General features: G+C 42.8%; 1 protein-coding gene across 1 annotated transcript in view; it reads right to left on the bottom strand.

Moving 5' to 3' along the window:
* MAP3K3 (mitogen-activated protein kinase kinase kinase 3) overlaps window positions 1–9,323 on the bottom strand; it is a 53,097-nt gene extending 43,774 nt beyond the window's left edge. The window contains exons 1-3 of the mRNA XM_073326161.2: window positions 8,964–9,323; window positions 573–697; window positions 71–160 (exon numbers count right to left, since the gene is read on the bottom strand). Of these exons, the coding sequence (XP_073182262.1) occupies window positions 71–160; window positions 573–697; window positions 8,964–8,967 (219 nt within the window). The 5' untranslated portion in view covers window positions 8,968–9,323. The remainder of the gene's footprint in view (window positions 1–70; window positions 161–572; window positions 698–8,963) is intronic.
* Between the last annotated feature and the right edge of the window lie 5,483 nt (window positions 9,324–14,806).

The following is a 14,806-nucleotide window of genomic DNA, read 5'->3' as shown; positions in this document are numbered from 1 at the left end:
AAGGTCACTGAGCATGAACATGCTCTTAATTTATAATTGTTAATACTGAAATGGAAGCCAGTTTTCTTACCGGAATTTTTTTTTCTTCTACTGCACAGGCACACTGGTTTGTTATTGTAGGGTTGCTCAGGAGGGCTGGACTGCTGGCATTATGTTTTTTCTTAAAAGAAAAATTATTAACGTTGGTTTATAAAAAAAGAAATAAAAGATGGATGGTGCAAGCTAAAACAAGAAAGCCACTCGGTAGAATTTTCAGCCAATCTACCCAGATAATGTCTTTCCACATACACTTAAGGGAGGCAGATCATTGAGCTGCTCTGACCAATCATCAAAACATTGCCTGCTTTAGTCCAATAGAAGGAATAAAATAACCCAGAGTGAACCTAAACCAGTAACCTAATCCAAATTAGGAGAGTATAAAGCCCATGAAGTAGGCACATCCCTCTGCAATGCCAGGACTTGCATAAAATACTGGTGCCCTATTGCAGTTGAAGCAAATGGACCCACTTCCACTCTAGTCTAATCCCTTGTGTGAGGTCATAATTGTCAATCTCCATTAAACAATCCTTCACCTGTTTGTTGGAATGAGCAGTGTCTTTATTCTTCATGGTATCAAAGCCAGGCAGCCTGTGACGCCGGCCCATTTGGAGCGCAACCAAGTCCTTCATGATGGAGTGCAATGCCTCCTCCTCCTCATCTGCAATTGACAAGAAGGAAGTTATTTTGGTGAGTATCAGTTAGGGAACTTTCAGGAATTCAAACTAGTGTTCCTCTGGCTGAGAGACCAGATTTTTTTTCCCAAGTGCACAGAGTACATCTTCATTCACAACCACTAACCCCCATGACACCTGTATGAAGTAGACATGCATTAGCCTAACTTCAGAGGCAGGTAAATGGAAGGGTAGAGAGTTGTCTAATGTCATGAAGCAAGTCTGGTCAGAGCTAGAATTAGAATACGGGAGTTCCTGCCTCCCAGGACCATGTCCAGTTCACCCAGCAAAATCTGCTAAAGAGTGCTTTAGGTTACTTAGAAGAATCAGCTGTAGGTGTTTTGTTGCCCAGGAAAACTGGCAAGCATCCATCCCCTTCCAACCTTACATTCTGCTACCCCAGAGAGCCTTCACTGCTTGATGATGGAGCTAGCCCTGCACAACAGCAAGAAAGGAACCAGCCAACCAATTATTCTGAATTATTAGTAGGTCTCAAACATTTGTGCTGATTGTCAAGGGCACATCTCCCTATATCCCCAAAACAAGGTTCACAGAACAAAGGCATCAGAGTAGCAGCCGTGTTAGTCTGTATTTGCAAAAGGAAAAGCAGTACTTGTGGCACCTTAGAGACTAACAAATTTATTAGCGCATAAGCGTTCGTAAGCTATAGCCAAGTGAGCTGTAGCTCACGAAAGCTTATGCTCAAATAAATTGGTTAGTCTCTAAGGTGCCACAAATACTCCTTTTCTTTTTGCGAATACAGACTAACACGGCTGTTACTCTGAAACCTGTCTTTATAAACCATAACACCCTCCACCCAGGTACAGTCAAGCAAACAGTGAGGCTGCTAAACTATATCCGCTATATTCCATTTTCACGTAATTACAACTGTCAGGAAAAAAAATTGACCTTTTGGGTTAAAAGTTCTCATGTAACCAGTAAAATGTAGTCTTCCAGAGCCTGTCTGAATTTAGGACTGAGGTGAAATGGCAGAGCTGTGTGGAAAGCATAGAACTGGAATATAAGGAGGTACTGCAGGAGTTAGCTAGACACCTGCTTAGTCTATGCCAAATCATTCATTGAAATTAGTCCCTTGCTTTCAATATCAACTAAATATTGTAGAGAAAGAGTTGTATATGGCATGTGAACTTTTGCTCAAACTAGTTACTGGCTTATTGACTTCATTTCTGAAGCACTATGTATTCTGAGCAAAAAAGCATCGGATGTTATCAGTTACACAATCCTGTCATTGGCACATGTGTACATACTATATTCTTGGACTGTTGTATGTCTAGCTTATCAAAACTCTATGGTGTTTGTTTCTTTAGACACTGTATCCAGTTAAATCTCCTCTAATAGGAGTGTAACCTCATTATAAAATCTGAGCCAAATATAAACTCTACTTTGAACAAACTGAAAAGAATGTGTTGTCCTCTATGGAGTCTTGCAGAAAATTGGGGAGGGGATAGCGGGAGAGAGAGTTGGATGAAGAGAAACCTACTCATGTAGGTTTCACATTTGGCAGTGTTATAAGAAATACTAAATAAACTGACTAGTCTTTAAGGTGCCACAAGTACTCCTTTTCTTTTAACATAAACAGACAAGGTTATCAAGCTTTTCTATTTAATTTTAGGCTGTACTATTTTAAGATCTGTCATTAAACCTGAGATTAGTTACCTAGATATGCAGACCTTGATATGCAATTTCCCCTCCTTCCCAAAGTACGTAGAGCTATCAGTTTATAACATGGTTAAATTAAAATTTACAGCTCTCTGGGGCTAATTTAACAATTTTAACAAAACCAGAGTTAAAAATAAAAAACCCAGTTAAAGAAAGTCATGGTTTTTTTTGTTTTTTTTTAAATCCCACTCTGGATGCATGTTGTTGCTCTAGGATATTGATTTATATAAGTACAAGCCTAACAGTCTTAGAATCAATGGGAACATGAGACATTTCTGAACATTACAGTATAGATGTTTCTCAGGTATATACAGTTGTAAAAAAAACCAACTTATTTGATGAAGCAAGGGCGCACATTTATTCCTCATTTCATGTTACACACTTGATCACAGATATTTATTCCTGAATTTAGGTTACTTGTTATAAAAAGACAGGTCACTAATTGACTTACTAATAACAAAATGAACAAGTTAGATTATTATGCCCAAAGGAGGTGTATGTGGAGTGAATACATCAGACTTTTCCAAAATTTAATGTAAACCATTATGAGTTCAAAGCAAAAGAGGGAAATTTATGTATTTGTAACAAAGCATCATCCAAAAGCCCCAATCAGGGTCACACAGTTCCTGCCCTGGGATTTCCAACAGCACTCAGCATTGACCTAACTCTGCTCCAATTCATGTTACTGGTAAAGCTTCTACAGACTTCAGCAAGAACAGTTAAGCCAATGTTAGGAACCCCTAGGAAAGAGATAGCTAAGACAGAAAATATCATAATGCCACTATTTAAATTCATGGTACACCCACACCTTGAATAGTGTGTGCAGTTCTGATGGCCCCATCCCAAACAAGATATATTAGAATTGGAAAAAGTATAGAGGGGGCAACAAAAATGATTAGGGGGTATGGAGGACAGATTAAAGAGACTGGGACTGTTCATCTTAGAAGAGACGACTAAGGGGGAGTTATAATAGAGGTCTATAAAATCATAAATGGTATAGAGAAAGTGAACAGGGAAGAGTTTACCCCTTCATATAATATGAGATCTAGAGGTCAACCAATGAAAATAATAGGCAGCAGCAAGTTTAAAATAAACTAAAGGAAGTACTTGACACAAGGCAGTCAACCTATAGAACTCATTGCCAGGGGATGTTGTGAAGGCCAAAAGTATAACTGGGTTCAAAGAGAATTAGACAAGTTCATGGAGGATAAGACTATCAATGGTTATTAACCAAGATAGTCAGGGACAAAATCCCATGCTCTGGGTATCCCTAAACCTCCAACTGCCAGAAACTCAGACTGGACAACAGGTGTTGGATCACTCAAGCTGCTGTTCTATTTACTCCCTCTGAAGCATCTGGCACCAGCCACTGTAGGATGACAGGATACTGGGCTAGATGGACCACTGGTCTGACCCACTATGGCTACTCTTATGTTCTCCCCCACCAGAGTGCATTACTCCAGCCGCCACCATGTAGATTAGCCCATGGTGTATCTCAATATAGTCTAAGACTAAAACCTTACAGTCTATGCAATAATTTAAAATTAATGCACCCTGAAAGTTGAGAATCAAGTATCAAATGTAATGAAATTAAACCATAACTGTTCCCTCCTGCCTAAATGGATCTCCTTTCTTCCATATTGAAAAATAAGGATTTTCTGTAATCAAATTTGCTTACATTTTGCATTTGACAGCACTTTGTGTACAGTTAATTTTACTGCTTCCCTTATACAATCAATCACTTTACCCCTGTTAGCGCAGGTGTTTCACACACCAACAAAGAGGAGAAAGTTTAAAACTAGAAAAATGTGATTGTAAAACCACAAGAAAACCTATGGGACTGGGATACTACCTGAAAGTACAGCCAACTGCACAGAGGTGGCTAGGGCCCACAGGGATACAAACGCTAAGATCTAGTATCAGAGTTTGTGGTGCGTGCCCGCATAGTAATACTGTTATACCAACACTGACTGTGGATATCATGGTATCACCCATAAACACAGCCACATTAAATGATTTATGTTTCAAGTGGTCTCCAACCTGGTGGTCTTTTTAAAGAGTACTAGAGAACTGGGCTGGGAAAGGAAATTTCATGTCTTGGATTTGTCCATTGCCTTTATAACAAAAGTGTTAAATGTGATATAGTCAATATTCTGACACATTCAAGTCCAATCCTGCAAATTTGAAACCAGTCCAGAGCACTCAGCCCCTTTCAAGTTCAGATGCTGTACTGCAGTTTTAACAGTAGACTGTTTATTTTGATATCCTTCACAGACACATAATGACCCCAAAGTCAAATAAGTGAGACTGCTGAAAACATTCAGCCAAGTAGGCAATTTGGTTGGCTGAATGTTCCCTACTGCTATAATACATGATACTGTTTTTGTTTTTTTTAAGTTCATATTGGTGGCATCTGATCTTCATTTTTCACATCAATCTCCATTTTTACAGCAAACTGAATATCAAATATTTGATTTTAACTCATTTTATATCAAAGTGTGGCTTCAGTTAAGGTCTGTATGGCAATGGAAATACAAATTTGAAAGACTGTTTCTTTTATATAGGTCAACAGGTACTTTATGATCAAGATTTTACAGCCTCAGCTTTAAAAAAAAAGTAATATTTGCAGCACTATCAGTTTTATGGCACAATGCAGAAGTTAATACAAATGAAATCTAAGCAACTTTGGAAGAGCACTGAGACACCCTGTTTTGCTAGGTCTCCAGCAGGTCTGGGAAACACAGTTCTGCTTTGTACGGGAAAGATGTTGTCCAGGAAATGCTTTTCATGTTTTAAAAACTACACTCCAGGATGTTATAACATTGATAAAGGGGAATTACTACTTACAAGGAAAGTTATTCCTTGTGTAAAGCATTTATTTCAGTTAAAATTTACTCAGACCTGCGTAATAAACCAAGTCAGCGAATTTGCTATGACAGGGATGGAAATTGTTTAAAACAAAATCACAAAGTTCAACAAACAAAGCATAGAAGCATCTGCACATTGGTTAAAAACAGGAAGCCTGTAAACCCCTATAAACAAGTTTGCATGGTATGAGAACAGGAGGGATGGTGACAGAGTAGTGTCTGCTGTTTATTTGTAAGAAAGAAGCACACTTTTTAACACAGAGACACCTGGTTAGTTTGATCCAATGACTGGGAAACTCATGGCAATCAATGAATTTTACAAATTAGAAATACCAAAATACAGCCTAAAGCTTTTTTTCATTGAAGTGTAATTTGCAGTCCTTCAGTGCACATGGGTCAGTGTACCCTAGGGTATTTTGTAAAAGTAAAGTATTAATGATAAAAATTTCACTGCATGTTCAGGGTCTGTTTTTACAACATGTCTGTACAGCATGTAGCATAAAGGCCTCAATCCCCTGATTCAGACCTCTGGGCACTATTGTAATGCTACTAATAGCACAACACAGCATTAGAGAAGTTCTATGGTAATTCGTTAATCTCACTATCAGAGGCTTATGTCTTCACAGTTGCCAGTGTCTTCAAAATTTGCAACTCACTTGCCTTACAAATATCAAAAGCCAGAGCTCCTCTATGTGACTGCAAGGCACAGGAAAAACTGGGACTCCCTATTTTAAATTCTAACAAAACGGTTAAGAATTGAAAACTGGTTGTAAATGGCAGACTTATTCCTTCCCCCTCCCCCATAATGCAACAGTGGCTGTCAATGCAGCAAAGCCTAAAAGCTCTGCTTACGGGTAAGTGTGTGAGCCAAGGGAAGGAAATGACACAGGCAGGAAAAAAGCAGATTGAGGGAAAGACTCAACTGCAGCTGGGCCTGCAATGAGTATTTCAGTCTTGGTCTAGCACAAGCCCTTCAATCTCAACACAGCTCTCCCCACTGCTTCTCAAATATATGCACATGTTTCTCTTTAACAAAAGCATTATCAGCTTCTCCCACACTGCTGAAAAGCCCTGTACAGAAATTAAATTTAGTGGTAACCTCCTATAAAGTGCAAAAGAATCAACTTTAATGCACTTCAGTACTGTTAATGGAGTTACCTCAAATTGCAACACTAATATCCCTTTAACTACTCAGTATATTAACTAAGTTTTTTGGGGTAATTTATGAAGAAAAGTAGAAAGCTAAATGAAACAATGTAAAGAATAATACGGTATAACCTAGACTATCCAAACATCTATCCAAAACTGGGTCATTGTCTCCTAAGGTCTATCAGGTTGAAAATTCCCTCCATTATCTAAATAAACTATCCAATCTAATTTTCTATCATCAAAGACCTCTAAATAATCATGGCTATACAATGATTATTTAATTTAAGAGCAATTGTACAAAGCAGGATGGCATTCATTAGTTTAACAGCTAGTGAAATCATCCCTTTTCATTTTGCAACTCATGAGCGCACACACAAATACTAGCTATATGATTGTGATTAGTAAGCATTTTAGTGGAAGGTAGACTTTCATTTTCTCAAGTATTGTGTGTTTAAAGACCTTCAGGTCTGTTGCTACAGAGCAACCATCTGACTATTCTGCCTGTATTTCTAAGCATGACCTAGTCATGAAGCTTAATGCATCAACATCTGAATTTACACTTAAACCAAATTTTATATATATATATATATATATATATACACACACACACACACATATATATATTTTTGTTTTAAGCATTGTTAGCGATGCTGCATGGATTTATATTTTAACATAAGAACTAATTATATGCAGGAGACTAAACAACAAAGCAGAGTTTTAGCAAACCAGGTAACTTCAGAAAAAAAATCAAAGTTTCAACTCCCAAAACAGAGCAACTACACAACTCTGCAGTTAGGTTAATAACAGTACTTACTTTGCCAGCATACAAATATGGCCAAGTGTAAGCTCTATTTTACATAAATTAAACTTTTCTCTTGGTTTATAATAGACTGAATTTTGGACTAAACAAGAAACCAGGTAAACTCAGAAAACCTTGCAAGGCACTTCCCTCTACAGTTCATGTCTTCCGAAAACATTAACTCCAATAGTGCAGATTGAATTATGACAGCCTGTGGTGGCAACTTATAACTTATAACTCTTCAGCTCCATAACTTGTCTAAAAATGCTATTGTCTGAATTTAGTAAAACAAATGAGGATCGAATGGAAGCTTCATACTGGAGACTGAAGATTTTGATAGAATTCCAAGTCACAAATAGTGCTATGGCCAAAATTTTCACATTTGGGGTGCTACAGGGAAGCACCTACATCCATATTTCAAAATACGTGGCCTGAATCTTACAGGTGCTAAACTTCACAATTTCAGTCAAAGTCAGAGGAGATGTGGATGCTCATTCACCTTCCAAAAGTGTCTAACTTTAAACATCAGAGTTTGAAAATGTTGCCCTATATTTTTAGAATTTTACTGAAATACCCTCCAAGCTCCTGATCAAACTTATAGTAAAAGTATTTTACATTACCAATCAAAAATCAATATTGGTTTTAAAAAAATTTACAAAATGTTTACATTCCTCATTTATCACTAATTGTCACATACCATCAGGCAATAACAGAACCACCATAAGTTCTTCAAAATATGAGCCCCCCTGACACTGGAGCAAGAAACTATGTTAGTTCCAGCCATGTTCAAGAATGGTTTTCAAGCAGGATTTAGTTTCAGGGTGAGGTAAAAAGGGCATGTGACAAAGGAATAATAATACATAATACCAGGGGTGCTGGTATTTAGGTTCTCATAATACAAGAATGAAACTGAAAGTCACAAAATATTAAAATGAGCACAGGGAATACTTTTTCACACAACTCCTAATTAACCAATGGAACTCACTGCCACAAGACAAAGAAAGATTATTCCTAGAAGTCTCTAACGATAACATCCACTGTTACAGCAGACAAGAAAAAAAAAAGATTATAAGGGACACAACCTCACATTTAAAGGCGTAAGACAACTACTACCTAGTGGGGGTGGAGAAAGTTACTACATATCTAACCCTGGCAGAGTTTTTACCTCTGCCCTCATTGTTGGATTCAGCACAGCACTTATGCCCTAAACTGATCGGGAGTCAACACCTCCCTAGGGGGGCTCTGCACACCACGGCGGACAGGGCTTTAGCCCAGGCTGCGCCCAGCAGCCCACCAGAGGCCTTCGTGTCAAGGGCTCATGCGAGGAAAGAGAGAAGTCTCCCCGAGGCGCGTGGGGGCAACCCCTGCTCGGACCCCCCTAGGCACACCGCAGGGTAAAGCACGGCCGGCGCCCCTGGCCCGGGCGAGCCCCAGCCGTCGCCGCACCCCGGGGTGCGGGTGGCACCCCAGTGGCAGGAGAGTGGGGGGAGTCCAGCCTGCAATCCCGGGGGCAGGCACGTGGACCTGGGGGGGGGGAAGTGCTCTGAGCTGGGCCCCGACTGGGGAGACCAAAAGGCAGCCGAACCCCACAGACCGGGCGGCCCCAGATGCTCCCATGTCCCCCTCACAGGGGGGCCCGGGCGCGCGCAGTTCCCCTCTTCACACTCCCCCCCCCCCGCCAACGGCCGCAACCGGCCCCTCCCCCCCACCGGAGCCGACAGTCCCACCTCAGACTCGCCCCCCCAGCCGGACCCCTACCCATCTCGGCGGCGGCCGGGCCCGCGCCCAGGCGGGGCGAGCGGCTTGGCTGCTCTCCGGCGCGCTGTCTCCGGCCCCAGGCTGTCACGGCCGCGGCTCCATGGCGGCCGGGATCCGGGGGGGAGGGCTCAGAGCCGCCGCCGCCGCATTCCCAGGCCCGGGCCACTGCCGCCAACGTCTCCTTGCAGCGGCCCCTCTCCGGCTCCTCCCCGCGGCGGGACCGGGACCGGGACCGGGACGGGGCGGGGGGGGCCCGGTCTCTCCCCTTCACCGCCTCCGCGGGGCGCACGGACCGTCAGCAAAACAAACCGCTCAGCAGCCGCCGCGCGCGCACGCACGCACCCGCCGCCGGCGCCGCCGCCTGCCAATCACAGGGGCCGACCCGTCGATGGTCTGCCAATCACACGGGCCGAGCCACCCACCCGACGTTGCCGCCTGCCAATCAGAGGCGGCGAGCCCGCCCCGCCCCTCCCTCCCTCCCAATCACGGGGGTCGACCCCTTCCATGCCAATCACAGGGGAAGAACGGCTGCACCGCCCCCCGTCAATCAGACGTATGGCCCCGCCCCTCTCTCTTCACGGGGCGGTATCCCCTCAGCCCCACCCCTGAACCTGCCAATCACCTTGATGGATGTCTATCTAGGTGCTGGGACCCGCCCCCCAGAGTCTATTTGCTTAGGTTGCAGAGCCAGCTGCTGAGGTTACAGCTGGGGCTGGATGAGTGGGAGCCTGTACCTTGCCCTGCATTGTGGGTGTGCCCAGGTTTGCCCAGGGAACAATGATGGGCAGGGCTGTTTATTTAAATGTAATTGAAGTAATGGGGCAAAGAGGAGTTCAGATAGTTCCCTCCAGTATCCATTACTTGGCTGCAGTTAGATTGGGTTAGATTCTTTAGCTAACCTCTCTAAATTGTGGGTCATCTGCATTTGCTAGATCATTAAATGCCAGACCTAGGGCACCTCACTGTTACAGGAGTGTCAGGCCCCTGCCTTAGAAAAGTCAGGTTAGCTTAAAAAATCTGGAGACAAACTCAGCTTTTTTGCTATGTTTGTTGTTGAGCTCTTAGAATTCACATTTTCTGAACCACCAGAAGGAAGGCCAGAAACACTTCATTTAAAAAAAAATACAATAAACGAAGACTACGATTCTCACATGACTCCAAGATTTGGGACTTCGAGAACCACCCCAAGAGTTGGCAACCTTATAGCTAATTTTTGTGCCATGATAAAAATAGACCATTTATTCCTAATGTGGTTTCAGTCTTAGGTAATGGCACTCCTTTACCACCCACCTCCTGACTGTGTTTCCTTAACAACTTTATGTGAAAGACTCTGAATTTCTTTTGAAAATCCAAAAATACGTGAACCTGTTCTCTTTTATCCGCTACTTTTTTGAGATGCTCAAAAAATTCTAGCAGAGGCATGATTTTCCTTTACACAAGCCAGGTAGCTGTGGATTCCCTTCTCCTCTAGAGCTGATTATCAATAGTTCTGCAGTCTGTGCCACCCCAGGCCTAAACCAAAAGTGAAGGAGACCTAGATAAAATGGATATAAAACTGACTGAATACTGGCAGTAGGACCACATAGGGCAATGATCAATAGCTAAGAATCCAATTGCAGGGCAGTGTCCAGTGTGGCAGGATGGGTGGAGCCTGGCCTCATTCCTACCAAAAGGCACCAGACACTCCTCTGAAGCAAAAGAGAATCACCCCCACACCAACCCACCCTTAGAGATACACTGGGGGCTGCCTCCTTCCCCAGGGAGCCATTAGGACACCTGCCCCCTTCTCTGCTGGTTCCACATGGGGCCAAGCTCTGCTCTGATGGCACCTATCAGCAATGATGTTGGCCAATAACACAAATACCAGAGTTGCTCAATAGGTGAAAGAGGGACCATCTGCAAATGTGATAAGCAGTTCTCTATCAGCCCAGTAGAGGGGACTCTTAGCCAGTTTATTTAAAGAAGTAGGAGCTGTACCCTCCTATTTAGGAAGGCTCAAGTAGGCAAAAGGGATGGCACTGTCAAAAATGGCATTACCTCTTTCAGAGACACTGACAATTCAGAAGCAAATGATCTAGAATGCTTATGGATCAACCCTGATATATATAGTACAAGATGGGGTACTAGTTGGTATCTGCTATAGATGACCAAATCATGCTACAGAACAGGATGAACACTTATCTAAGTGTAGAATATAACTGATCACCGAGGACTTCACTCTGGATGCCATATGGTGGAGGTCTCATGCTGACAGTAAGAAAATCTCCTTGGAATTTCTAAAAACAATAGTTGACAATTTCCCAACACAAAGAGCATTTAAATTTATATTCAACATGGAACTCTGGCTCAGGCCTCATCTTGACAGATACAAACTGATCTTTGAACTGAAAATTGGTGGTTGCTTAAACACAAGTGACCATGACTTGATTACGTGTGTTAGACATGAAGAGAACTGAGGCCCCAACCAGTAATATATACTTGGGACCTTAAAAGGGCCAATTTCACAAAGCTGAAAATAAGAGTTAGCTAAATCACCTGGGAGGAAAAATTGAAACAAAAGAAATATGAATGATAATTGGGAACTGTTTAAGGATATTTTACTAGATGCCCAAAACCCACATTGCCACAGTTACAAAAGTCAGCTACTTTGGTTAAAAACAGCAGGACAGATGGGAAGTGAAAGCAGCAATAAAAACCCAGTATATAGCAAATGGAAAAAAAAGGGAAGTTGATAGTTTCTAATTTATATTTATTAGTAGGTATTGTCTCTTTGCTTCCCTTATCAATTTTCTACAAGGAGAAATCTCTGGCCAGGAGAGTTAAGGATGATAAGGAGGTGGTTGTCAATAGTAATGCAGAAAGGCAGAAATGTTCCATAAATATTTGTTTTGTATTTGGGAAAAAGCCAGATTATATATTTCACATCATATGATGAAATGTTTTCCATTCCAATAGTAACTAAGTAGAACGTTAAACAGAAGTTGCCAAGCTCCACACAGAAGACACTGGGAAAAAGAAGGATGATACTCTGTCTCAACTTTTAGCCCCGTGGTTAGGTACTTACCTGGGATGTAGAAGGCCCCGGGGTTCAAGTCCCCCTCTGCTTTAACCACTGGGCTATAGGATACTCTGATACGGGGCTCTCGCAATCTCCTCTTAAAACTATTCTACCTTGGCTAAACAAACAGTCATCAGCACGGGGGGCCAGATCCTGTATCTTCTACCTCCCCGAGTGCCCTATCTCCGAGGCTATAGAGTCCTTCTCACACTCTCTGGTCCAATGACTAATTATTTATCCACAGTTTAAACAGGAGATATTCAGGGCACCCCATATCAGACTATCCCATAGACCAGAAGTTAGGGCACTCATCTGATATGTGGCAGATCCACTTTCAAATCCCTTCTCCTCAGGCAAAGGGGGATCTTCAACTGGGGGGGTCTTCCACATCCCAGGTGAGTACCAGAGCCAGTGGGCTACAAGTCTGAGGGGTGTCCTCTTTTCTTCCCTTGCAAGAACTGCCTTAGACACCTGACTCCACCAGGGGGTTCACAGCCGAGAATCCCATGCAGAGAGAGCCCCAAACCCTGGGATGGGACTTCGGACACACTCGTCTCTTCAGCATCTCCCATTGGCTAATTAGGCAGCTCCCCACCCAGGATGCTGGCTTTCAAGAATTCCATTCTCATGTGCTGCTCTCTCCTCATTCATTGGATAGGGAGCCTAAGCACCTGAACACAGACTGTGTGAGGCTCCTAGAATATCACTAGGATTAAGAGTTAGGCACAGTGACTAAGGCTGTGGCTACACTTGCAGCTGTAGAGCGCTTTGGGTTAAACCAGCCTTCGTAGATTGCACTAGGGAAAGCGCCAGTCTGTCCACACTGGCGTGGCCACATTTGCAGAGGTGCATGATGGGCAGCTATCCCAGTGTTCAAGTGGCTGCAATGTGCTTTTCAAATGAGGGGGGTGGGGCAGAGTGTGTTGTGTGTATGTAGGGGGGAAGAGAGAGAGAGAGAATGGGGTTTTGGAGTGCTGAGAGCGTTCAGGCACTCCTGCAGCGATTTCACAACAAAGGGAAGAGTGACCACTTGGTTTAAGGGGATTATTGGATGTTTCCAAGGTCAATCAGAGCCCAGTAACTTAACTCCTCATTCACACTGACCCTGGAGTGTCTCAGCCGTTATCCCTCTAGTGGAGTACCAGGAACGCTCCAGCCAGGGAGTCAGAGCGCTCTACGTGCCTTGCCAGTGTGGAGGGGTAGTAAGGTAGACCGCTCTGGGTGGCTTTATTGCAGTATAAAGTGCAAGTGTAGCCAAGGCCTAACACAACCAGCCAGCTCTCCACAGTTGGGATTCAGTGTGCCAGACAACACACCTTCTCCATCATGTTCAAACAACTACTGGCCTAAATAAGAGGAAGGCAGGCAAACCACATGCAAAGTTTCCAATCAATAGATCAATTTGAATTAGAAAAAGGATGAAACATTCCATCTGGATAGATTTCTACAGCACCTCTCACTGGAGTATGTATGTGCCAAGAAGTGAATTCTGCCCATGGAAAGCAAAGGCAGCAGTGGGAGTTGTGTGCTGATGTCAAGTGTGGAAATAGGCCCATAATGAGTGCCCACTGAAACCTAACGTTGGAGCTCACAGGGAATGGGAAAGGCGATCGAGGTGACAAATACTTCTCTCACCAGCTACCTGAATGCACAAGCCAGTCCTCTGAGAACAGCCATTTATCCAGACTTTGCTGGATTTCACATACCCCAGAGCATGAAGCTATACAAGGCAAATGAGGATGAGTTAAAAATGTCAGACAAGTGTATTTGTCCTAAGCGGAAAATGGCTTACTTGCTATACCCTGGCATACCGACCAATAGGGCACTCCACCAGAGACAGCAGCAAGGAGAAATCAGTGGAGACAGCAATAACTAAGTGGATGGCAATTGGGAAAGGGTTCTTTGGAGAACAGTGAAGATCCTGGAAGCAGCTCCATGGTCATGTAAAAAACCTTTCTAGGGCAAATCACATTTCAGAATGATATTATGACAAATAGAAGCAAAAGGCCAATGTCACTATTTTCCTCTAAACCTTGATTACTGGAACAAGTAGTCTATGTTTTGCTACGAGTATGCTAAGCGTCTTCAGAGGTAACTCCTTTCTTCAGGGCCAAAATTCTAAGAACGAGAGGCAGACAGAGATCCAGAAACCAGATTATTTTCATGGACAATAGACTGTGATAGTTTATAGAACTGCAACCAATGCATTTAATTTGCATATGAGAGCTAATTATTTCGTGTCAGGTTTCAGAGTAGCAGCCATGTTAATCTGTATCCGCAAAAAGAAAAGGAGAACTTGTGGCACCTTAGAGACTAACCAATTTATTTGAGCATAAGCTTTCGTGAGCTACAGCTCACTTCATCGGATGCATGCAGTGGAAAATACAGTGGGGAGATTTATATACATAGAGAACATGAAACAATGAGTGTTACCATACACACTGTAACGAGAGTGATCAGGCAAGGTGAATGCATCCGATGAAGTGAGCTGTAGCTCACAAAAGCTTATGCTCAAATAAATTGGTTAGTCTCTAAGGTGCCACAAGTCCTCCTGTTCTTTTATTTAATGTCAGTACATAACTTTTACTGAGCTCTTATGAAGTAAAGTGGCACTTCCAATTCAGACATCAACTGACCTCTCCATCAGTATTATAGAAAAATGGTTCAATCTGAGAAGGCAGGATGCCTCTCAGAAGCCAATAAAACTGGAGGAACTGAGTAGTTAATGAACAGAGCTTTCCACAATTAGATTGAAGGATGATTTTGTTCTAAAATTTACAACAGA

Source organism: Lepidochelys kempii, chromosome 27 (genome assembly GCF_965140285.1).
Source record: "Lepidochelys kempii isolate rLepKem1 chromosome 27, rLepKem1.hap1, whole genome shotgun sequence".
Taxonomy (NCBI): Eukaryota; Metazoa; Chordata; order Testudines; family Cheloniidae; genus Lepidochelys; species Lepidochelys kempii.
The sequence above is the reverse complement of the archived record's forward strand: the minus strand, read 5'-3'. Positions and strand labels throughout refer to the sequence as shown.